Source organism: Lonchura striata, chromosome W, assembly GCF_050655825.1.
Source record: "Lonchura striata isolate lonStrDom1 chromosome W, ASM5065582v1, whole genome shotgun sequence".
Classification (NCBI taxonomy): Eukaryota; Metazoa; Chordata; class Aves; order Passeriformes; family Estrildidae; genus Lonchura; species Lonchura striata.
This window is the reverse complement of record NC_140743.1, coordinates 7,633,205-7,658,364: the sequence shown is the minus strand read 5'-3', so window position 1 is coordinate 7,658,364 and position 25,160 is coordinate 7,633,205. Positions and strand designations below refer to the sequence as shown.

Below are 25,160 nucleotides of genomic sequence, written 5' to 3'. Positions count from 1 at the left end.
ATTCCATAACATATATTACATTAGAATGCCAACTAGCAAGGTTCTGGTGGACCTCTTGGGGAAGAGTGGCTGGAAAAATGCTTGGCAGAAAAGGACCTGGGAGTGTTGGCCAACAGTTGGCTGAATATGGGACAGAAGTGTACCCAGGTGGCCAAGAAGGCCAATGTCATCCTGACTCATGTCAGTGTTGTGGTTTAACCCCAGCCAACAACCAAGCCCCATGCAGCCACTCGCTCACTCCCCCACCAGTGGCATCTGGGTGAGAATCAGAAGGGTAAAAGCCAGAAAACTCATGGGTTGAGATAAAGACAGCTTAATAGGGAAAGCAAAAACCAGGCACACAAGTAAAGCAAAACAAGGAATTAACTGCTTCCCATGGGCTGGTAGATGTTCAGCCATCTCCATGAGAGCAGGGCCCCATCACACATAATGGTTAATTGAGAAGACAAATGCCATCACTCCAAATATCCCCCCCTTTCTCCTTCTTCCTCCCACTTTATATACCAAGAATGATGTCATATGATCTGGAATATCCATTTAGTCAATTTGGGTCACCTGTCCCAGCTGTGTCTCCTCCCAACCTACCATGCACCCCCAACTGCCTTGCCAGCATGGCAGTACAAAAGCAGAAAAGGCCTTGACTCTGTGTAAGCCCCGCTCAGCAATAGGAAAAACATCTCTATATTATCAACCCTATGTTCAGCACAAATCTGAAACACAGCCCCATACCAGCCACTGGGAAGAAAAATAACTCTAGCCCAGCCAAAACCGTCACAATCAGAAATAGTGGGGCCAACACAACTAGGGCAGTGATCATCCTCCTGTACTTGTCACTGATGAGGCCACACCTTGAGTACTGCATGCAGTTTTGAGCCCCTCACAAGAAAGACACTGAGGTGCTGGAGCATGTCCAGAAAAGGGCAATGAAGCTAGTGAAGGGTCTGGAACACAAGTCTTATAAGGAGCTGCTGAGGGAGCTGGGGGTGTTTAGTTTGGACAAAAAGAGGCTCAGACGAGAACTTATTGCTCTCTACAGCTACCTGGAAGGAGGTTGTAGCGAGGTGGGTGTCAGTCTCTTGTCCATGTAAGAAGAAATGGAACAAGAGGAAATGGCCTGAAGTTGCACCAGGGGACGTTTAGATTTGACATTAGGAAAAAATTATACATCAAAGGGGTTGTCAAGCATTGGAACATGGTACCAAGGAAAGTGGTTGAGTCAGCATCCCTGGCGGTATTTAAAAGATGTATAGACATGGTGCTTAAGGACATGGTTTAGTGGTGGACTTGACAGTACTGGGTTAATGGTTGAACTTGATGATGTTTGAGGTATTTTCCAATGTGAATGATTCTATAATTCTATAGCTATCCTCAAGAACAGTATCCACAGCATATTCAACAGAGGGGCTTGCTTGGAATAACCAACAAGAATACAAGTAAAACAACTACAGTAAACAGCAATACAGCAGGAGGATTTTTCCAGATTGTTGTGGTTGAGATAAAGACAGTTTAATAGGTAAAGCAAAAGCTGTGCACACAAGCAAAGCAAAATAAGAAATTCATTCACTCCTTCCCATTGATGGGCAGATGCTTAGCCATTTCCAGAAAAGCAGGGTTCCATCATGTGTTAACAGTCACTTGGGAAGACAAATGTCATAACACTGAATGTCCCCCATCCCCCTCCCCTCATGCTTCCCACATATTCTTGTCCACCTCAGCCTACTTACTGGCAGGGCAGTGTGAGAAGCAGAATAGGCCATGATGCTGAAAAAGCAATGTTCAGAAATAACTAAAATGTTGTCAGCACTGTTTTGGTCACAAATCCAAAACAGCACCATATGAGCTGCTATGAAGAAAATTAACTCTATCCCAGACAGAACCAGTACATATATCAGTCTGTACATCCAGGATGGTCCAGTAATGGGGCTGAGTGAATGGCTTCTGGCTCATTATGGATCTTATCACTTCCAGAAGTGCAAAATCACTTTTATGACAGACCAAAGGGGCAGTATGTGGATCCAATGACTGCCAACCTGTCAGCCTCAGTTCCATGCCCAAGAAGATCATGGAACAGAACCTCTGAGAAGCTATGCTAAGGCACATGGAGGACAGGGAGGTGATTCGAGACAGCCAGCACGGCTTCACCAAGGGCAAGTCCTGTCTGACCAACTCAGTGGCCTTCTATGATGGAGTGACTACAGCAGTGGACAAGTGAATAGCTACAGATGTCATCTTCTGAAGTTCTGTAAGGCTTTTAACAGTGCCCCACAACATCCTTCTCTCTAAATTGGAGATACATGGATTTGATGGCTCATTTATTTGGTGGATGAGGAATTGGCCAGATGGTTGCATCCAGAAGGTAGTGGTGAACAGCTCAATGTCCAGATATAGACCAGTGACAACTGGTGTCCCTCAGGGGCTGTATTTGGACCAGTGCTATTTAATATCTTCACTAATGACATAGACAAAGGGATGGAGTGAACCCTAAGCAAATTTGCAGATGACAAAGCTGAGTGGTGAGGGACGGGATGCCATCCAGAGGGACCTGGACAAGCTCAAGAAGTGGGACCATATAAACCTCATGAGGTTCAACAAGGCCAAATGCAAGGACCTGAACCTGGTTTGGAGCAAATGTAAGGTCCCAAAAACTCACTTGATGAGCCTCTTAAGAGGGCTTACAGTTTTTCATGCACTCTGAGTTAGATGCATGGAAAAAATACCAACAAGATATCCTCAGAAGACCAAAACAACAACAAAAACATTTACTGGCAACATCAGAAAATCAGAGAACTTTGGCAAAAGTTTAAAGCAGCATTCAATCAACATAAGACATTTCACAAAACATTAACTTAGTCCATTCACTGCAGCAAACTCCAAGCCCATTGGATTTTAAGTTGCTCAAAACTCTGAGAAGAGGGAATTAGAAGAAGAAGGAGAAAGAGAGAAAAAAAAATATAGAAAATATCAAGTATAGCTTCCCCTCCTGGTTCCAGCAGTGTTCAACTGATAGAAATCCCAAGAAGAGGTAGAGTCAAGACATATGCTTAAGTGCTATGAAAGGCTGTCAGCCACTAAGAAGCCTTGAGCCAGCTCCAGCTGCACATTTCTGTATATTAACTATTCACAATTTTTTGTCTTCAGCCTTTTCACTCTCTACAACTATCTGAAAGGTGGTTGTAGTCAGGTGGGGGTTGGTCTCTTTTTCCAGGCAACAACTGACAGAACAAGAGGACAGTCTTAAGCTGCACCAAGGGAAATTTAGGTTGGATCTTAGGAAAAGTTTTTTACTGAAAGAGTGATAAAGTACTGGAAGTGTCTGACAGGGGAAGTGGTGGAGTCACCATCCCTGGATGTGTTTAAAAAAAGATTGGATGTGGCACTCAGTGCCATGGTTTAGTTGAGGTGGTATTAGCGCATGGGTTGGACTTGATGATCTTCAAGGTCTCTTCCAACCTAGTGATTCTGTGATTTTCCATTGCAGCTGAAATAGACTTTTGCTGAAAGCAATTTTGTGAGATAGAGCTGGCTCATAAAATCAGAGCTAGAGATTGAATGAGGTATTAAATACTGCCTGCTCCCCACTGCTCCTGTCCTCTCTGCAGAGCCTTGCTTGGTTTGTCAAGGCTTCTTTCACGTTGCATCTAAGGTCAGATCCACAATAGAGGCCTTTCCCTATATTCTTTATTATCCCATCTCTATTTCTAGAACTAGTTCATATTTCTTCAGCTGTACAAACAGGTAGTTAATGTGTTTGTAGGAAACAGTTTTCCCTTGGAGATTAGTTTAGCACTGGAAAAGGGAACCCAGGGAGGTGGTGAAATCTCCATTCTTGGAGGACTTACCTAGACAAAGCAATGATTGACTTGGTCTCGTGTTGCTAATAACTATACTTGAGTGAAAGGCAGAACTAGATGGACTTCAGAGGTTAATTTCAGTTCACACTTCTGGTATAATATTCTGCTGTCATTTCAGTGCTGTTTTAGTGGGATATGTGTGAGTACTTACAGATGTTTACATTTCAATAGATTAAATATGTTACCGTTGGTTGTTCAGTGGTAACTAATGGTCTCAGCAATGCATCAGTATACCTGCTACAGTCACACTCTTTATGTTCTCTTAGGTTATAAAAGTAACTGCTCTCATCTAACTGTGGTGTTTTACCATTGATGCCCTTACTCTGAAGATACCCATGTAGTCAAACTCTACATTGGGTAGGACCAGTAGTATTGTATGATAACTCTGATTCTGGAAATAAGCTGTAAATTCCTGCTCCTAATTTTATAATGAGTAATTTATAGTGAAATAAAGGGGATATTCTCCAAATGTAAGTGTCCCAGTATCTTGTGCAAAGAATGTAGGAGGTTCCCTCTTGGGAAGAGCTATTCAGCAACAGATGTGCATATGATGAAATTTTCCTACTCAATTCCTAACAGACCACCTTACAACATAATTTCCCTCATGTCTAATGATAAGCAAAGGATCAATTTTCCAGAAATGCATACATATTTACAGTTAGAATTAGACTTAAGTACTTTGCTGAATCACAGAATGCTTGAAGTGGGAAAGGACATCTTGAGATTATCTAGTCCAACCTGCCTGTTTAAGCAAGGTCAGCTAAAGCAGGTTGCCCAAGAATAATAAGAAAACATTCATAACAGTAAGAAATTAATTCTCCTAATATTTATCCTGTAGGCCTAAATTGAATATTTAGCAGCTACCCCAAAATAAATTTACTACACTTGCTCCTCACTGTAAATATGAGTGAAAAGTTTAACAGAAAGTCTTTAAAGTCATACATTCAAATTGTAATATTGTTATTAAAAGTCCACTACTTTCTATTAGTATTTTATCAGTATTTAAGCTATAACATTTCATCTCTTTGCTTCTTTTGTTATGCCTCCACATTCTTTTAAACTTTCTAATTCTATCAAACTGCAAAAAGCAAGATGTTTTATTCATGTGAGCCTTTCAATAGAAACAAGAAGCTAATAGCTTTTCACAATAAAACATTTTAAATTCAGGTTTACAGTGATGGCTTTTTGAACAGTTTTTTAAAAGTGCTCAGAGTTTAATATATGTTTAACCAAATCCTGTCTACCTTCCTTAAAACAACAGGGAAAGGGAAAAAGTCTGATAAATATTTTTATATACTTATGAAGGAGAGGCTCAGTTTTGGAAAGACCACCCACCTGAAGGTAGGAATTGCAGGGACAGAATGGAAGAGCTAAATCCTACAGGAATGTCCTGGTTTAGGGCAAATTTTGGGAGGAAACTTCTGAATGGGGTCACTCTAGAAAGCAAAACTCAAGCAGCCCCTTGCTCTACTGGTTTGGGAAATTATTTCCTTGGAGAAAAGTGGAAAAAACTGTTTATTTAACAAGCAAAGTGTTCACAAGCATAAAAATGAATAATACTAAACAATAAAACTTCTCACTGTTCTGAAGAGATGGCAAATTCAGAAAGTCCTTGTCGTGAAGTGTAGCTCGGCTCTCTTAGTCTCTCAGTCTCTCCGACGCTGGAAAGTGCCACGGCCCAGGCCCGGTGGGCCACAGGTGCGAACTCCTGGTGCTCTTTTGGGTTTTTAGTCTAGAGAAGGTTCAAACAGTTTCAAGAAAAAAGAAAAAATACAGTCCAAGTAATTTCTCTTCCTCAGCTAGCAAAAAAAGTTAGCTATAAAGCAAAGGAGAGTCTTCTCCCACTCTCTGTCTGTGCTGCAGACAACACAGTCTGTGAGAAGGATGCAGGGGAGCAAGTGCAGTTTCTGATAACAAATTCTGCACTTCTTTTCTCCTCCTTGGCTCTTTGAACTAGTCTTAAAGGTGCAGAACTTCATATCTAGCATAAACAGAACAGACGATTGGGGATCCAAGCATCATAAAGTCACCCTAGGACATTTCACTTCTTATCCTTATATCATCAGCTTACTACTAAAACTATTTTTTTTTTAATTCTACAAAAACATATACATACGTATATATATATAATATATATACAGTATACAGCTATATACAGACAATGTGTCCTAGTTTAGGGCAAATTTGGGGAAAACCCTCTGGAAGGAGCCCCCAGAAAACAAACCCCCATGGCCCCTCCCCACCCACCTGTTTTGGGACAAAAATTTTCTCTGAGAGAAGTGGAAAAGAACCTGTTTATTTAACAAACAAAGCACTCCCCAGCACCAAAAAAATTAACAACACCAGATGACAACAAAACTCTTTCACCACTCTGAAGAGATGAACAAATCCAGAAAGTCTTTCCTGGGAGTGGTCGCCCGGGTCTGGATGCTGGGGATTGCTCTCCGGCACTGGAGATGGCTGCTGCAGATCACAAAGCGCAAGCTCTCGGTGTTCCTCGGTGTTTCCCAGGTCTCACTCTGGAGCAGGTTGTATGGTATTCAGGAAAAGGAAAGGAAAAGAAACAGTCCAGGGAAATAATTGGACTGCTTAGCTAAAGTAACTAGGGAGCAAAGGCAAAAGCAAAAGCAAAGGCAAAGCAAGCAAGCAAAGAAAGCAAGCCAAGCAAGCAAGCAAAGGCAAGCCAGCCAGCACTAGCCTCTTCTAGACAGCAGACCATGGAGGGAGGTAAACTGGCTGATAACAAGGCAAAACAAACCTTCACTTTCAGAGTCAGTTCTGAAAGCACAGAACATAATATCAAACATAAACAGAACACAAGATTGGAGATACAAACACCATAACGTCACCCTAGGACACAATTGTAGTGACATTCAGCAAACAGTGATATTTACACATGGTTCTTAATTAACAATTAGATCTTCCTGAGGTACACACTGTGTTGTTCTTTCTGCATTATCTACTACGTGCAACCTGGTCCCTGAGCAAAGACAACCCCATGAATCAGTTTGCCTGTACTCGAAGCAGAACTGATTTAAACTGTTTTCCCTGATAAACTTCTGATGTATCACTGGGACCTTGTCTCTTTCTAGTGTATATAGAGGCTCAGATTCGGCAGGGCTTGCTCGGTTGGTGGAACTTCAGGTGTTAACTAACCCCGTGTGAGTTTGCGGGCCCCATGTTGAGCAACTCCCTGGGGGCTCCACTGGCAGGGAGCAGTTCTGTGTCAGGAACGAGAGACGCATTGGAATTTTTCGGTCTTCAGCTTCTGTTTATTGTTATCTTATCAAAACTTCAGCACACTGTCTGCGCCCAGACCTTTCATGCATGAAAACAGCACAAAAATGGCCAACAACCTCGTGCAGTAATGTCTTTTTAAGTCTAATCAAAAACTAAACTACCCAATTAAGTAGTGACACCTGAATTATTTTCCTTTCTAACCCAATAACTGACCCCTAAAGACCCGCAATGCAGATTTTTCTACCCAATTACAAGATACCACCTAAACCCAAGAAGAAAGAGGAAGAAGAAGAGAGAAGAAAGGAATTCAAGGCAACACCCTATATCCTCCATCTTGAACCCATCTATAACATATTAAAAATCCTAAAACCTAAATTTCTCACCCATGTGACATACTACACTACTATCTGCAATCTCTACAATCTATTTCACACTTTTGTGGTTTCTAGTTTACCTTGAAGCTTTGGAAGTTTTCTCCATTAATGAAGGTCAAAGTCAGTGTTTTCCTGGGAGTCAGAGCACCCCAGGGCAGACAGGGGGATATTCCTCTTGCCCTGGGTTCCCACAGGCTTGCTCGGTTGGTGGAACTTTGGGTGTTAACTAAGCAGGTGGCCTTTCATAGATGTTACTCCTAATTTTTGAATGATCCCACACCCAATGCTTTCAAGGGGATTTTTAACAGTTCATTGTACTTCTCTACTTTTCCTGAAGCTGGTGAATGGTAGGCGATATGGTACACTCACTCAATACTATGTTCTTTAGCCTAGGTGTTGATACGGCTATTCTTGAAATGAGTCTTGTTGTCTGACTCAATCCTCTCAGGGGTAACATGCCTCCAAAGGACTTGCTTTTCAGACCTAAGATGGTGTTATGGGCCATAGCATGTGGCATAGGGTAGGTTTCTAACTATCTAGTGGTGGCTTTTATTATTGTGAGCACATGGCGTATTTGGAGCAGTGTGATGTAGTCTATACTTATATTTGGACTACTGCCTATTATACTATAGGAGTTTCAACTGCTTGGCTTGCTTGATCACAGAACATGTCTCACAGTCATGGAAACTTGATAAATACTGTCTATGGTTAAATCTACTTTTCGGTCTTGTGCTTATTTATAGGTGGCATCTCTACTGTGATGACCTGAGGCATCATGAGTCCATCGAGCTAGGAACAACTCTTGTGTTTCTAATCTAAGTCTATCTTTGATACTTCTATCTTTGTAGCCTGATCTATTTGCTTGTTATTTCAGTCCTCTTCATTGGCTCTGTTCTTGGGGATATGGGCATCTACATGGCAAGCTTTCACAGATAGTTTTTCTACTCTGGTAGTGATGTGTTTCTACTCTTCAGCAGCCTAAAATGGTTTTCTCTTATGCTGCTAATTAGCTTTTTTTCTACTTCTCCAGCCATCCTCACAGAGCATTGGCTACTATCTATGAATCAGTGTAGAGGTAGAACTTTGACCACTTCTCCCTTTCAGCAATGTCTAGGGTCAGTTGAACGGCTTGATGTACTTTTTCTTCTAGTAGCTTCTGTAAACTGTCATGTTGGGCTTTATATGGCTGCTCTCTATTTTTGTTTTATCTCTACGATGGGACAAGAACTATCAGTAAAAAGAGTGTATTGTGTTTCTTCTGTTGGCAGTTGGTTGTATGGTGGAGTTTTTTCAGCACGTGTTACTTGTTTTTGTTCTTCATCAGTGAGACTAAAGTTTTCATTTTTAGGCTAATTTGTAACTATCTTTAAAATCTCAGGACGATTCAGTTTTCTATTATGGGCACGCTGTGTTATGAGAGCAATCTACTTGCTCCATGTGGCATTGGTGGCATGGTGGGTAGAGGGAACTTTTGCATTGAACATCTACCCCAGCACTGGTAGTCGAGGTGTCAGGAAGAGTTGTGCTTCAGTGCTTATTATTTCTGAGGCAGCTTGGACTCTTTTATAGGCTGCTGAGATTTTTTTTCTGTTGGAGTGTAGCTGGCTCCAGACCTTTTGTAGCTTCAACTCCAGAATCTTAGTGGTCAACCTCAAGTTTTGTTGCAGTGCAAGCTGATCTGTAGTTAGCATTAATCCGGTTATAGATAAGAAATCCAGCCCAGTTCCATGAACCAGCCTCTGGGCTGACTGACAGATGTTCCAACCAATAACAACTCTCCTAAAATGCAAGCATTTGATTGGTTCAGAGTCTGGGGGGCGCAGAGACCATACTAATGTCTTTGTAGCACTGGGAATTTTTGAATTGCCTATAAAAGGTGGTGGGAAACAATAAAACAGGCTGTTTGGCTGATGAAGCACAGGAGGTCTGACGTGTGTTAAGTCTCAGACATATGAACACCAACATGTCAGAGTTTCACCAGGCACCTTCTGCCAAAGGCTCCAGGACAAGCCATTGTTGTTCCTGGCTGCAGAGTAGAGCAGGTTCTTCACATCTGGTCCTGTCTTGACTAGGCCAAGGGCTACTGCATGAGTGATCCCCTGCTTGATCTGGGCAAAGCCTTGTTGCTGTTCAGGGCCCTATTGGAAAGTGTTCTTCTTGCAGGTAACCAGATAAAGAAGGCTCACAATCTGACTGTACTCAGGAATATCCATTCTCTAAAATTTTATGGCGGTTAGGAAAGCTTGCATTTCCTTCTTGCTGGTCAGTGGACACATTGCTGCGATCTTGCTGATGACATCAGGTAGGACTGTGGCACTGTCTATCTTGCTACTTTACTCCCAGGAACTGGATTTTTCAAGCAGGTCCTTTAACTTTACTCTTCTTGATGGTGAAACTGGCTTTCAGGAGAATCTGGATGATTTTCTCTCCTTTCTCAAACACCTCTGCTTCCATGTTCCACCACACAGCGATGACATTGATGTACTGCAGATGTTCTGGAGCCTCACCCTTTTCTAGTGCAGCCTGAATCAGTCTATGGCAGATGGTAGGACTGTGCTTCTCCTCCTAGGGCAGTCAGTTCTAAGTTTACTGCAGTCCCCTCCAGGTGAAGGCAAACTAAAGCCTGCACTCTGCTGCCAAAGGAATGGAGAAAAATGCATTGGTAATGTCAATAGTGGAATACTACTTTGCTGCCTTGGACTCTAACTCGCACTGGAGCTCTAATATGTCTGGCACAGCAGCGCTCAATGGTGGAGTCACTAATTCAAGGCATAATAGTTTACAGTCAATCTCTGTTTTGTTTCAGATTTGCACACAGGCTAAATGGGACTGTTGAAGGGTGAGTGGGTTTTGCTGACCACCCTTTGGCTCTCTAGCTTACAGATCATCTTGTGGATGGGAATTACAGCATCTCAAGTTGTCCTGTACTGTTAGCGATGCATTGTTGAAGTGGCAGTTGGTACTCGTTGCTTTTCCCCCTTCAGAAGTCTTACTGCAGATGGGTTCTCTGATAGTCCAGGCAAGGTGTTTAATTGCTTAACGCCATCTGTGTCTACAGCTGCTTATCCTAAATGCCCACCTGAGTCCTTTTGGGTCTTTGAAATACCCACTTCAGAGGAAGTCTATGCCCAAAATGCATGGCTCCTCTGGGCCAATCACAGTCAAGTGTTTCTTCTACTTATTTATAGTCAGGCTTACATCAGCTTCTACTAAAGTAAAATCTTGTGATCCTCTTGTCACACCAGCAATAGAAACGGATTCTGCCTTCACATGTCTCGATGGGATTAATGTGCACTGCACACCAGTGTCGACCAAGGCCTCGTATTTTTGTGGTTCTGATGTTCCAGGCTAATGAATCTTCACAATTCAAAAACCATGATTTTCCCTAACCTCTACCTGGCTAGAGGCAGAACCCCTTTAAGCCTGGTTATCCTTCTTTCTCTGGACATATGTCTAGGAGGTTCCTTCAAGGGGATTGGACATGTCATCATCATATCTGGCAGTTTGGCTACAGGCTACTGGAGCTGCTTCCTTTTGGTGGAACTTCCTCTCTGAGTCTTGCTGTCTTTTAATTCAAATGCCCATTGTGCCAGAGCAGTAGTAGATTTTCTATCCCATCTCTAAATATTTTTTCTACAATCACACAAGAAGAACTACAGCTCAGCTTGTGGTGTATACCTTCTCTCCCTATCTGGGGGATGTCTACGTTTGGTACTAGAACTTCTGATCTGTACTGCCGAGATTTAGAGAAAGTCCTCTTTAATCTCTTCTCGAGTTTCCTGTGATTCTCTTTCATCTTTTCTTCTAACTAATTATAGATTCATCAGGTCATTAAGTGTAATCTTTTCTTAGGCCACGAAGGTCCTTCAGGGAAAAGGACCTAATAGCAACTTCTGATTTTATGTCAGTTGCTTTGACTTTTGATTCTGTATCAGGAGGTGGCTTGACAGTCTTTCCCCCGGATCATCATCTACTGGCCAATTGGTTTTGGTTGTGTGCTTTTTTCCTGCAGTGACTGCCAGTGGCTTAGGTTCACTGTCTGGTTTAGCTGATGGCTTAGGCTCACTGTCTGGTTTAACTACAACCTGAGTGACTGGGGTGTTGGCTGAAGCCTGAGTGACTGGGATAGCTGCTGATATATCTCCCTGCCCCCCTGTCTCTATGTGCTGTCCTACAGTATCTAGCAGCATTGGGTTAAGCATATGCTGGGGCCCAGCTTGTTGCAATGGTCTTTTTCTCCTTAGAGTCATCATGGCAGCTCTCTTCCAGATATTTCCCCACCTTGTCTGGGTTCTGAATTTGTTCATGTGAAAATTCCCAGGCTGAGAGATCAGAAAATTCCTTCGGGGATCAGAAAATTCTTCAGGGTTCTGCCCATTCTCTCTCATTCTGCACACTACTCAGGATTTTTTACTCTTGGGTCTACTCCTGGGTCAGGAGTCTCATCAGCCCTTCTGGAAATCTCAGCCCTCACTCTACACAAGCTGCAAACTATATAGAGTAAGTCTATGTCCTAGGTTGACTGTATGATGCCTTTATCCCCAATCGTCTGCCCTGTTTATGTTGAATAATAAGTTTTACACCTTTAAGGCTTGTTCCAAGAGTGAAGGGGGGGGGGGGAAGAAGCGCAGAGTTTGTTTTCAAGAACTCACTCCCTCCTCCACATTCCTGCTCCTGGACTGTGTTGTCTGCAGACGGACAGACAGCGAGACAGAGCTCTCCTTTGCTTTTCTAGTTAGTTTTAGCTAGCTGAGGCAAAGAAGTTCCCTGGACTGTGTCTTTTCCTTTTCTTTGGACTTGCTCTGGACTGAACACCAGAAGAGCAGCAGCAGCTTGCACCTGTGGCCCAGGGGCCCGGGCCTGGGCCACGGCATTTCTAGCGCCGGAGGGACTGATCAGAGGCTGAGTGAGCCGAACTGCAGCCCAGGGGATTTTTTTTCTGAGTTTGTCTCTCTCTTGGAGTGGCAAGAAGTTTTATTGTTTAATATTGGTTAAGTTTGCTTGTTTAATAAACAGTTTTTTTCCACTTTTCTCCAAAGAGGTATCTTTCTTGAACTGGTTGGGAGGGAGGGGCCAATTGAATCTGCTTCCTAGAGGAACCCAATTTGCCCTGAACCAGGACAGTCTACTAGATTAAATACCAGGAAGGTGGTCTCTTTAACATTCAGGGGAAACTGAACATTCTCCAAAAGTGATGTGACAGATTCAAAGGAGAAGAAGGAAAGGAAATGTTGAAAAGCCTCATCTTCTGCTCCTCCTCTAAAAAACTGGGTGCAATTACTAATAAATCCCTAAAACATGCTATTGGAACTAGGATGCAGGGTAGGACGAAGAAACCATAAGATATACATATCTGGAACAAACTCTAGTACTTTTGTAAATTTCCTATAAATCATTATCACCACGCCCAGCAAAATAGCTATTCTAATCCATGCCCCTCTACTGTAAAAACTACATGTTAGGAACAATACTGGAGCTATCTCTGGATGAGAAAATAAGCCTGGGGACCAGAAAGGTATTAAAACCTCAAAAAAGCCTAGGGACCAGAAACACATGAAGGCTTCCACCCATAGAGACTTTATGAATTCAAGCAACATGGCTATTGACTGCTTTATCTCAATACAGAGTAAATACAACTAAAATGCAATTACTACAGGTTTTTTCCTCACTACAAGAAAGATGAAAGACATTGAGGTGCTGGAGCACATCCAAAGAAGAGTAAGGAAGCATCTGGAACATAAGTCCTATGAAGAGTAGCTAAGCATAATGAGTGTTTTTCGTATGGAGAATAGAAGGCTCAGGGGAGACCTTATTGCTCTCTACAAATGTTTGAAAGGAGGTTGTAACAGTGTCAGTCTCTTGTCCTGTGTAACAATTGACAGAACAAGCAGAAATGGCCACAAGTTGCACCAGGGGAGGTTCAGCTTGGATATTAGGAAATAATTCTTCACTGAAAGGGTTATAAAGCATTTGAACAGCTTGCCCAGGGAAGTGGTTGAGTCACCATCCCTTGAGGGTATTTAAAAGATGTGCAGATGTGGCACTTAGAGACATGGTTTAGTGGTAAAATTGGTAGTGTTAGGTTAATGGTTGGACTTGATAATCTTTTAGGCCTTTTCCAACTTAAACAATTCTATGATTCCATGTCTCAGCAATATCAGAATCTGCAAGATTCACTTTGATTTTGTTCTCTAGAAGCCTGTGTGAGGACTTAAAGAGTGCAATTACATGTCTCAAAACACTATTCCCATAAGATAAGGCACTACAACAGGAACTTGAGATAAGCACAGATGGCAGAAAGGAAGGCACTAATTCCAGGCTTAAACAGAGGTGAAGGTTTGGAATTAGCACACTGGGAAAAGTTCCACTGTGCAGACTGTGGGAAAGGAAACCACTGCTTACACCCATGCCAGTCCAAGTTGTGGGAACATCTGCAACCACCCTTTGGATACCTGGAACTTGGACTGTCTAAAGGTGGTACCTCCAGTAGAATGACTCTGGGACCCCCACCACCGAAGACCAGGGTGAAGAACGCTGCAGGAATCCACGTGGTGGTGGTATCTTTTTGCTTAATTTCTTTCTCACTCTCTCTCCCCCCCTACTATCTTCCTATTTATTTCTATCTCTCAGCCTCACATTTACTGTTAAATAAAATCTGTATTATTGACTTTGGCATATGGTCTCCTTTGCACATTAATTTGGGCAGAGACATCTCTCACTAATTGGATCATAACAGCCTGTTTGATGGTGAAACTGTTGTTTTCAGGAGGCATCTCCTAAAAAAAGCTTCCATAGTAGCTAATCAGGCCTGTCTTAGAATTTTCAAATAATAAAGAAGTAGAGGTAATTCCTGGTTCTGAACTCAGTTTGTTCTGACTCTGTATTAACTACATTGTGTCAGCATAACAGTTCTTCAGAATTGTATTGAACCACACGGAATTTTACAATGTCAGGAAGCCCTTGCAAGCAGAAGTGTATGCTTCACTTATTTAAACTTCCACTATCCCACAAAATGCTTTGCAGGAGCAATTAAACAAGGCTTAAGGAAAGGCTAACTTGATGTTAGAAACAAATTTACCATTTGTAAGATTTTTTGTCATAAGCTTTTGATTTGGGCAAATATTCTCAGGTTATCAATAAGTAAATTCTAAATTTACCTGGAACTATTTTAATGACAATTTCTTTCAAAAAATTAAGGATTACTTGCATTTAAAGTTCAGGAAATTCATATAAAATAAATAAGTTTTTTGAAACTTGGTTATTATGTCTTGTTGTACATTTATCTCTGCCTTGAACCACATGCATTTCAGTACCCATGACTTTGTTGGCTGATCATAACTGTGCATAATCAATATTTACAACAATACCTGTTACAGGTATCGTGTCCATGACCTGTGTTCTAAAGAATAATAATGCTTGAGTCATTGAGTTTGCAAAAGGAAACTGTCTGCATATACAATATACCTATGAATTGTAAATGAATCAGTTAAATCTTACATTTTGGTAAGAAGGTGGAAAACATGAAATGGATATGTTTATCAACTAAAATGGAATTGCGTTGATTGATTTAAAAAAATTATTTTCACAACTGCATAAATGTATCTCTTTTTTTTTTTAAATTCCAGAATCGGATGGAAGAAAGCAAAGCACTCTTTAGGACAATTATCACATATCCATGGTTTCAGAACTCTTCAGTCATTCTGTTCTTAAATAAAAAAGATCTTTTAGAGGAGAAAATTATGTACTCCCATTTAGTTGATTATTTCCCAGAGTATGATGGTAAGTATATTGCCGCCAGAGCTCATGCCCCATTTAAATTGCAGTAATGACCAAATGTAATAGCGTTGCCCATATTTTGCTTGGAGATTCTTAGGACAAAGATAATCACCCATTCTTCATTAAATCTCTTTTCTTCTTTACAAATTGTACTAAGTTCACCAAATGGTTAGTTTGTAGTTGAATGGATTAGTGGTCATGTTTTTTTAAAAATTATATGAAAATGAAAAAAATATTAAGAGTAACAGTTTTTAATGCTTCAAATTCAAGTCACTGAAGTCTTGTGGAACTTTCTAGATTGCTAGGAATTCATCATATACCTCCATTAATAGTGGACAAGATGGCAGTACCTTTCACGTGAAATTATTGATTCTAGATGAGTAACATCATATTATCAATGGACCTTATTCTGTCTTTGTTCATAAGTTGAGGTGAGGATTTGAACTGAAGTATAAATAATACATATAATACATTTTTCATTCTACTCAGCATCTCACATACTCTTCTTTTTTAATTTGGTTTGTGTTTTGTTGTGTTTTTGTTTAAGGATGGAAATCTGAAGACAAGTCATAAATTCTCTGTGGCTCTCAGATAAACCAATATCACTTCTCCCACCATTTTATTGTACCATTTCTTATTTGTTTCCATTACTTTAATTTTATGTTACTTATATGAAATTTAATGTGCTTGTCCCTGAAAACATTAGGTGGAACAAACAGCTGTTTCCAAAAAAGCTGTACTTTGAGAAAATTCTCCTGAGGCAAAAACCTAGGTATTCAAAGGTAACTGAGTGGAGGCTTTGGTAATAGAGAAAGAAATGATATTGATATAATAACATCTCTTTTGTCACACCAGAGAGTGAAAAGCAGATTCAAAGGCTACAACAAAAGATTAAATCTCTCATTTTCAGAATGAGTTAGTGATAGAAGGAAAAAGTTTCATGTTTTTCCAGTTTGAGAGGAAAGTATGTGTTCACAGTGAACAGCCTGAAGGATCAGGCCATACTTATTTATGAATCAATGTAAGTTTAGTTTGATAGCACTAAACAGAAGAGAACTGACGGTTAAATAGAATATATTCTTGTCAAAGAGGCAAACGTCCAGTATGGATGAGAAATGAGGTTTTGAAGGAACTTAGAAATAAAAAAAAAATGTATCATCTCGTTAAGGAGGGACTGATTTCTCAGGAAGTATTTAAGGGAGCTGCTAGGGCATGTAGGAAAAAAAAATAGGGAGGCCAAAGCTCAGTTTGAACTTAACTTGGCAACTTCTGTTAAAAATAATAAAAAAAGTTTTTACAAATATATTAATGGCAAAAGGAAGGGTATAACCAACCTCAGTTCCTTATTGGATGAGGCAGGCAACCTAGTAACTAAAGATGAGGAAAAGGCAGAAATGCTTAATGCCTTCTTTGCCTCAGTCTTTAGTGGTAAGGCAGCTTGTCCTCAAGACAACTGTCCTCAGGGGTTGATAGGTGGTGCCAGGGAGCAGAATGGTCCTCTTGTTATCCAAGAGGAGGCAGTTAGAGAACTACTGGGACACTTGGATATTTATAAATCAATGGGACCAGATGGGATCCACCCTAAGGTGATGAGGGAGCTGGCAGATGTGCTTGCGAAGCCACTCTCCATCATTTATCAGGAGTCATGGCTCATTGGTGAGGTCACAGACGATTGGAAACTGGCAAATGTGACACCCATTTACAAAAAAGGTAGGAAGGAGGATCCTGGTAATTACAGGCCAGTTAGCCTGACCTCAGTACCTGGTAAGATAATGGAACAGTTCAGTGCTATCACACAGCACTTACAAGATGGCCAGGGTATCAGACCCAGTCAGCGTGGGTTTACAAAGGGTAGGTCATGTCTGACCAACCTGGTCTCCTTCTATGACCAGGTGACTCGTCTGGTAGATGCAGGAAAGTCTGTGGATGTTGTCTATTTAGACTTCAGCAAGGCCTTTGATACTGTTTCCCATAGCATAGTCCTGGAAAAGCTGGCAGCCCATGGCTTGAAAGGGAGCACCCTTCGCTGGGTTAGGAACTGGCTGGATGGCCGGGCCCAGAGAGTGGTGGTGAACAGTGCTGCATCCAGCTGGGGACAGTCACCAGTGGTGTCCCTCAGGGGTCTGTGCTGGGACCAGTTCTATTTAATATTTTTATAGATGACATGGATGAGGGCATTGAATCCTTCATTAGTAAATTTGCAGACGATAATAAGCTGGGAGCTTGTGTTGATCTGTTGGAAGGAAGAAGGGCTCTGCAGAGAGATTTGGATCGATTGGATGGATGGGCAGAGTCCAACAGCATGAAGTTTTATAAGTCTAAGTGCCGAGTTCTGCATTTTGGACACAAAAATCCCTTACAGCGTTACAGGTTGGGAACAGTATGGCTGGACAGTGTCCAGACAGAAAGGGACCTGGGGGTGCTGGTCGACAGCCGGTTGGATATGAGCCAGTAATGTGCCTCGGTGGCCAAGAAGGCCAATGGCATCCTGGCTTGCATTAGGAATTGTGTGACCAGCAGGAGTAGGGAGGTTATTCTTCCCCTATACTCGACACTGGTGAGACCACATCTTGAGTACTGTGTCCAGTTCTGGGACCCTCAGTTCAGGAAGGACAGTGAGATGCTTGAGCACATCCAGAGGAGGGCAATGAGGCTGGTGAGGGGCTTGGAACACAAGCCCTACGAGGAACGTTTGAGGGAGCTGGGGTTGTTTAGCCTGGAGAAGAGGAGGCTTAGAGGTGACTTTATTGCTCTCTAGAGCTTCCTGAAGGGAGGTTGTAGACAGGTGGGGGTCGATCTCTTCCACCGGGCAGCAACTGGCAGAACAAGTGGACACAGTCTCAAGCTACATCAGGGAAGGTTTAGGTTGGATATTAGGAAAAAAAATTTCACTGAAAGAATAATAAAATACTGGAATTGTCTTCCTAGGGAGGAGGTGTTTAAAAAGACTGGACATGGCACTTGGTGCTATAGTCTAGTTGTGGTGTTAGGGCATAGGTTGGACTTGATGATCTTAGATAGAGTTCTCTTCCAACCTCATTATTCTGTGATTCTGTATTTTCATGTTAGAAGTGTGACAGGTGCTTTAGATGACATCCTGCAGGTGAGAAGGCTATATGGGCCCTTTTGTTATGATCACTCAAGTAGAGGTAAACCTGTGTTAAATGCTTGTCCAGAGAAACCAGACAAAATTAATACATAAGAGTTGACATTGGAAGGGAGCTCTGAAGATCATCGAGTCCAACCCTCCTGTTCAAACTAGGTCATCTAGTGACTGCTTCACAGGTATATGTCCAGATGGCTTTTGAATATCTCCAAGGAGGGAGACTTTACAACCTTGTTGGGCAACCTATCCCAATGCTCAGTCACCTCACAGCAAAAAAGGGGTTTCTGATGTTCAAATGGAAAGTCCTGTGTTTCTTCTTGTTCTCTAACCGGGCACCATCCACAAGAGCCTGGCCTCATCTTCTTTGCACCCTCCCTTCAGGTATTTGTACACATTGATAAGATCTCCATCTGAGCCTTCTTTTCTCTAGGTTAAACAGTCCCAGGTTTCTCAGCCTTTCATCCAGTCCTTTAATCATTTTTGTGGCCTTTGGTTGGACTTTCTCCAGTATGCCCTTGTCTTCTTATACTGAGGAGCCAAGGACTGGACACAGAACTCCAGGAGTGGTCTCATCAGTGCTGATTAGAGGGGAAGGTCGCATCCCTCAACCTGCTGGCAACACTCCTCCTAATGCAGCCCATTATACCATTTGCCTTCTTTGTGTTAAGAGCACATTGGTGGCTCATGTTCAACCTAGTATCCACCAGGACCCTCAGGTGCCTTTTCTGCCAAGCTGCTTTATAGTTGGGTGTTCTCCAGTATATACTAGTGCCTAGGTTTGTTACTCTTCAGGTGCAGAACTTGGCACTTGCCCTTGTTGAATTTCATGAGGTTCCTGTCAGACCATTTGTCCAGCCTGTTAAGGCCCCTCTGGATGGAGCCACTCCTCCCAGTTTTGTGTCACCAACAAATTTGCTGAGGGTACACTCTGCTCCCTTATCCAGATCATTAAAGATGGTAAATAGGACTGGATGCAGTACTGGCTACTAGGGTACCCCACTAGTTACTGTCATCCAACTAGACAATATCCACTGCTCTGCCCTCATATACTAGGCCAGTCATTTCAACATTGAGGGTTGTCAGATTTTCAATCAGTCAGCTCAGAGAAAGCCTCTTCCTCTTCGCCTTTACCATGGGTAAGGGAAACAAAAAAAGTTTATGGACAATTAGGGCCATAGCCAGTAGGCCAGACCTGAAAGTCGTTTAAGTGTCTAATTCTGCAGATCTTGCTGGACTTAACTCCTTAGAGAAGGTTATGGTTTAGTTTGTTTTCTTTTGGTGGAAAGATAGGGTGGATGACTTGTGGTTTACTCCCATCTGGCAACTTAGTATCACACAGCTGCTTACTCACTCCTCCTTGCCTGGGGAGAAGAAACAGAAAACAGTTTAATAATTAAAGTAAAGTAAAATATAGTAATAATATTAATGACAATAATAACAATAATAATATTAATGAAAAGGACAGAATAAAAACAATTTATGTACAATAAAAGCAATTAGTGCACAATATAATTGCTCATCACCCACTAATGAACGCCCATCCCATCCCCAAGCAATGATTGACCCCTTCTTGCTAACTTCCCCCAGTTTATATACTGGGCATGATCTTTTACGGTGTGGAATATCCCTTTGGCTACTTCGGGTCAGTTGTCCCAGCTGTGGTCCCTCCCAGCTTCTTGTGCACTTCCTCACTGGCAGAGCATGAGACACTAAAAAGGCCTTGACTCAGGGTAAGCACTGCTTAACAGCAACCAAAACATCAGTGTGCTATCAGCATTATTCTCATACTGAATCTAAAACACAGCACTGTACCAGTGTAGTGGTTTTACCTTGGGTGGATGCGAGGTGCCCACCAATCCACTCTATCACTCCCCAGTGGAACAGGGAACAGAAAATAAGATGGAAAACAACTAGTTGGTTGAGATAAAGCAGTTTACTAAAACAAAAAAAAAAAAAAAGAAAAGTGAAAGTTTGAGTGCACATAAGCAAAGGGAAAAATTAATCTCTACTTCCCATCAGTGAGCGATGTTCAGCCACTTCCCAGGAAGCAGGGCTTTGGCACATGTAGCAGTTGCTCCAGAAGGCAAACATAGAATAATGAATGCCCCCTGTTCCTCCTCTCTCCCTTAGCTTTTATATCTTAGCTGACATCATATGGTATGAAATATCTCTTTGGTTACTTTGGGTCAACTGGCTTGATTGTGTCCCCTCCCATGATCTTGCCCACTCACAGCCCCTTGATGAGGGTAAGAAATGTTAGAGGGACAGTGCTGCTTAGCAGTAGCCAAAAGACTGGTGTGTTATCAACACCCTTCCAACTACCAATGAAAAGCAAAACACTGTGAGGTCTGCTAAGGAAATATGAACTCTATCTTAGTCAGACGTAATACAACCAGCTACTAAGAAGAAAATTAATTCTATCCCAGCCGAAACCAGGACAGTTGCAAAGTCTTTGGCTTGCACAGGTCACTGTATATCTATCTCTGCTGTTCCAACACCCTGGAGATGTTGAAGATGGATGCATTTGGACAACTCATCAGAATTAGGTATTTTTCAGCTGGATCACTTTTCCCATGTGGGTAGTACAATGAAGAAAGTATCATAGGGATCAGAAATGGCAACCAGGATGGCAAAATGGACTGATTAAACTAAGCAGTTGTACTGCACAGTATGTCATAACAACATTGGATGAGAGACTGACATGTGCTCAAGGGTCAGAGTATCACATGAGGATATGCTTTCACAGATCATACTAAAAGACCAACTCAAAGACTGGAATGAAGTGCTGGGAGTAAGGAAAAATACAAAAAGTGACCATGTTTGGGAAGGAAAGAATTAAAAAATATCTATCTGTGGAAGCGCATTCCCCTCCAGAGTCTTCAAAGAAAATAAATGCTGGCAATTGCAAGTTAATGTAGCCAAGTTAAATTGAAGTGCTTTTTATACAGAACTTGACTATCATATAGAGAAACCCTTTTAAGACTGCTAAAAAGGGAGCTATGGACAAGAAACCTACTGATTTGTATTGTAATTATTTTCCAAGATTAGTTAGACTGTAACCATTTAGCGTTGTAAATCTAGCATTGGTTCATTCCCTTTTTCTAAATACCTGGTATGGTAAGCTTTCTTTTTAATCTCAGTTTTCTGTACTTGAATTCCAGTCTGAAAAAAATGAATCACATTATAATAACCAGACTTGTTATTAGGCAAGCAAAATTTGCATATGGGCTTTAAATAGGGCAGTAGATTTTAAAAGAGGAACAAACCTGCCTGTGCCTACCCACTGTAAAAGTGTTTAACAAAATTCTAGGAAGTTGATAAAATCAATTAATGTCTTATTTTTAAGAAATCATTGTCTTTAAAAGTGTTGGAGTCTCCTTTACAAATGTTTAAACTTCCTAAGAGTAAAAAAAATAATAGGGACACAATTTTGCTGCTGTTTCTATAGAATATGTGATGAAGCTAAAGGCTAGAACCTGTTGTGTTTAGAAATTTTAAAAATTTTGAAGTCCTCTTTGCCCTAGTTCAGAGAAATTATTATGTTTACATGTCCTCTACATCTCATAAAATGTGTCTGTGTATGTGTCTATATATACACATACATATTCATATGCATACAAGATATTGTAGAATCATGTTCTCCTTCCACAAGGCTTTGCAACCAATAGATATCAGAAAGTATTTTATCTTTTGTGATGCCATTGTTACATAATTTGTGCATTTATCCAAATTAGAAATGCTTAAATTTGTGTTTAAATATTAAAAATAAGTTTTATTGTACAGTCATTGAAAGTTATGTGGGCACATGCTAACTTCCTAAGTACAGATTTCATAACCATTGAAGGACAGAACTATGTAACAACTGAGTGCTGGTATTTATATTGTCATATAACAAGACCAGAACTAATGAGGAGATAGGAGGAAGAGACACAGCAAACATACCTATTCTGTAGAAATCAACATTGCAGAAACAGGAGGACAATGGAATAATGGCCTATGAAAATTGCACTGGAACAGTATATGTATATACAGTATATGAAAAAATAACTTGTGGCTGATGTTCCTACTTCTGTACTGCTCTTTTGTCCGTGAACATGAACCAATTCTCACTCCTATAGATTGGAAGTCATTATTTTGCCTTCTGCCTTATGAAAAGCAGAATATGCAGTTTGGTTACATAGACTTCATGTTCTGAGAATTACAGACTTTGTTTAAATTTAATAGAATTGTTATATATAATTTAGAAAATTAATTTGTTAGAACACTGTTTTGCAATTGAACAGCTTCAACTAGGAAGCATGTATATTTTGCTATCACTAAATGTGGTGGTTTGAAATTGGAATTGGTGCCCCGTGTGAGGAAATCAAACCAAACCTGCTACACTAAAGAAAATTAAATTCTGTTTGGGACAGTGTCAGACCAGTTTAAGATGTAACTTGATTATGCTACATTTTAAAAGAATGAACTCTTTAAATACGGTAGACTGAAAATGGGCCAGATCTCTTAATTTTTAATATATTTATGAGTATAAAGCAACTAATTCTTCTGTTGTTCATTTTGTGGGGTCATCAAGTTCATCTCTCCATTTTTAGCACCTTATGGAAGAAAGAAGATAGCACAAAAAGAACAGCTCTTCTATTATCAACTTCTGGAATTTCCTTCAATACTTTTTCTTTAATGGTCCCCACTGGGAAGAAATAGTATATGGTAGTATTTGTTAATAAAATTTTTCCCTTCCTCTCTCATACAAGGATAACAGACTGAGTCTTTCTTGTTTTCTGCTCCTGAGGTTCCCCTCCTAAGTAAACTCAAATACTGAATTGACTTGAAAAGAAACTGATTTTTTCTTCTTAATTATCAGGACCACAACGGGATGCACAAGCAGCACGAGAGTTCATTTTGAAGATGTTTGTAGACCTGAATCCAGATAGCGACAAAATTATCTACTCCCACTTCACTTGTGCTACAGACACAGAGAATATACGCTTTGTCTTTGCTGCTGTCAAGGACACTATTCTACAGTTAAACCTGAAGGAATACAACCTGGTCTAACTGTGCCTAAGAGGCCCTCCAATACCACCTTTGTGTGATTGAAGATGCACAATAGGGACTGGATTATCTGTGAAAAAAGTTGCATAATACTAATTTATTGCTGGCCTGCACTCTGTGAATGTTCAGAGTTTTTTAGTTGATATTATGATTTTATTGAAATTATATGGAGGAAAACCAAAATATGCTGAAGTACATTCACAGTACATTTTCTTATTTTTTAGGCAAAATATTGTGACTCAGTGGTTTCTAAATTCTCAGTCATACACTCACAAAGGATAACAGGTTTTTGCTATTGAAGCAAAATCAAGCTGGTTTTCTCTTTCCCTGACCCTTTCTCTCCCTCCTTCCTCCCCCACTATGTCTTAAAAGTACAATGGCCATTTTACCACTTGCATTCCTTGATAATATATCTTCTGTTGAGTGACTTGGCCAAGAAAATTACTATCATCAGAAGTGAAGTTATCAGTCATTCAAATTTTACAGAAAGTTCTTTCTCTGAAGGATCAGAAATACTGATAGTATGATTTTTTTTAATTCTTAAAATTAGTGTTCTAATTCTGTCTTCACTTCTGAGACTAGAATATTGGTAATTGCAAAATAGAAATAGTTGTGTATGGATTTAGAATTTAAACGGACTTTCACAGTTCAGAAAGATGCATAGAAGACTGTAATAAAATAATTAAAGACATAAATGTTCATAGAATATCATTAAATCTCTTTTTAATTGCTATGTGCCATTATTTTCTCTTTTCTTTATTCACTAATGACAAGTAGAAATGTCATGGACACTACATTTTCCCCCGTGATTACAGCCAGAAACAGGGTTAGGGGTTTATGTTTCAGTTTTGTTCATTTTTTCTTAAGTTAGAGCTTTTTTAAAGTGTTTTTCCACTGTAGAATTTTTTTGTTGTTGTTGTATAAAATCTTGCCAAATATGGCTTTTTATGAAACCAATACTTTTGAAACATAACATAGTGATTGAAATGGCAAACTAATGGATTGGAAATTGACCTGACTGAGTCAACTGCCAAATTATAAACATAGTTTTAACTCATATGTTCCTGTTTTTATTGTGTTACATTTTCTAATGCAAAAAACAACAGTGTGAGTGAATATGCTACTCAGTATATGTGTATAGAAGACAGTTTAATTCTCTCCTTATGTCAGAGATGGCATGAGATTGCATACAATGTTTTTTCTAATAATGTCAAGCACCTCATTTATTACTGATGAATGATCACGTTCAGAAACCTCTCTTGATAAGGTTTCTTCTTAACCTGTTCACAGGCATTTTATAGGTTTCATGCAAAATAGTCTCTCTTGATGTTCGTTAGAAATATTTCTTAATGCAAATCACTATTGAAATTTAAACATGCAAATTTTTAATAACAAAAATGTAGCACCCATCAATGAGCAGCTTGGGTTGAAAGGTATTTTTTGACCAGGTGCATGATTGCTAGCAAGCTACAGAGAACTCTGAGGTCAGACATTGAATTACTTACATTGCCAAGTAGCAATAGGGTGCACTTAGCAGAGAAGCTTGCTGCCTTTCAACAGCAAAGGAGAGGTGGAAAAACAATCTCTTATTACTTGAGTAACAAAGTTAACAATAAATACTAATGAGATTTTTTCATCCTTAATACTCCCTACTCTAAAACAACATTAATAAGAATAGTTGCTAGTTTTTGTTCCCTCATAAAACACCTTATAATTGGAAACTGATTGTAGGTATAGTGCAATTCTTAATGCTATAATCATTGT

The 25,160-nt window shown here is 40.4% G+C and overlaps 1 protein-coding gene across 2 annotated transcripts in view; it reads left to right on the top strand.

The window, feature by feature from the left end:
• LOC146763027 (guanine nucleotide-binding protein G(q) subunit alpha) overlaps positions 1–24,127 on the top strand; it is a 278,488-nt gene extending 254,361 nt beyond the window's left edge. For both annotated transcript variants that reach the window (XM_085571309.1, XM_085571310.1), the window contains exons 6-7: positions 15,091–15,244; positions 23,209–24,127. In XM_085571309.1, coding sequence (XP_085427435.1) covers positions 15,091–15,244; positions 23,209–23,399 — 345 coding nt within the window. In that variant the 3' untranslated portion in view covers positions 23,400–24,127. The remainder of the gene's footprint in view (positions 1–15,090; positions 15,245–23,208) is intronic.
• The last annotated feature ends 1,033 nt before the right edge of the window (positions 24,128–25,160 follow it).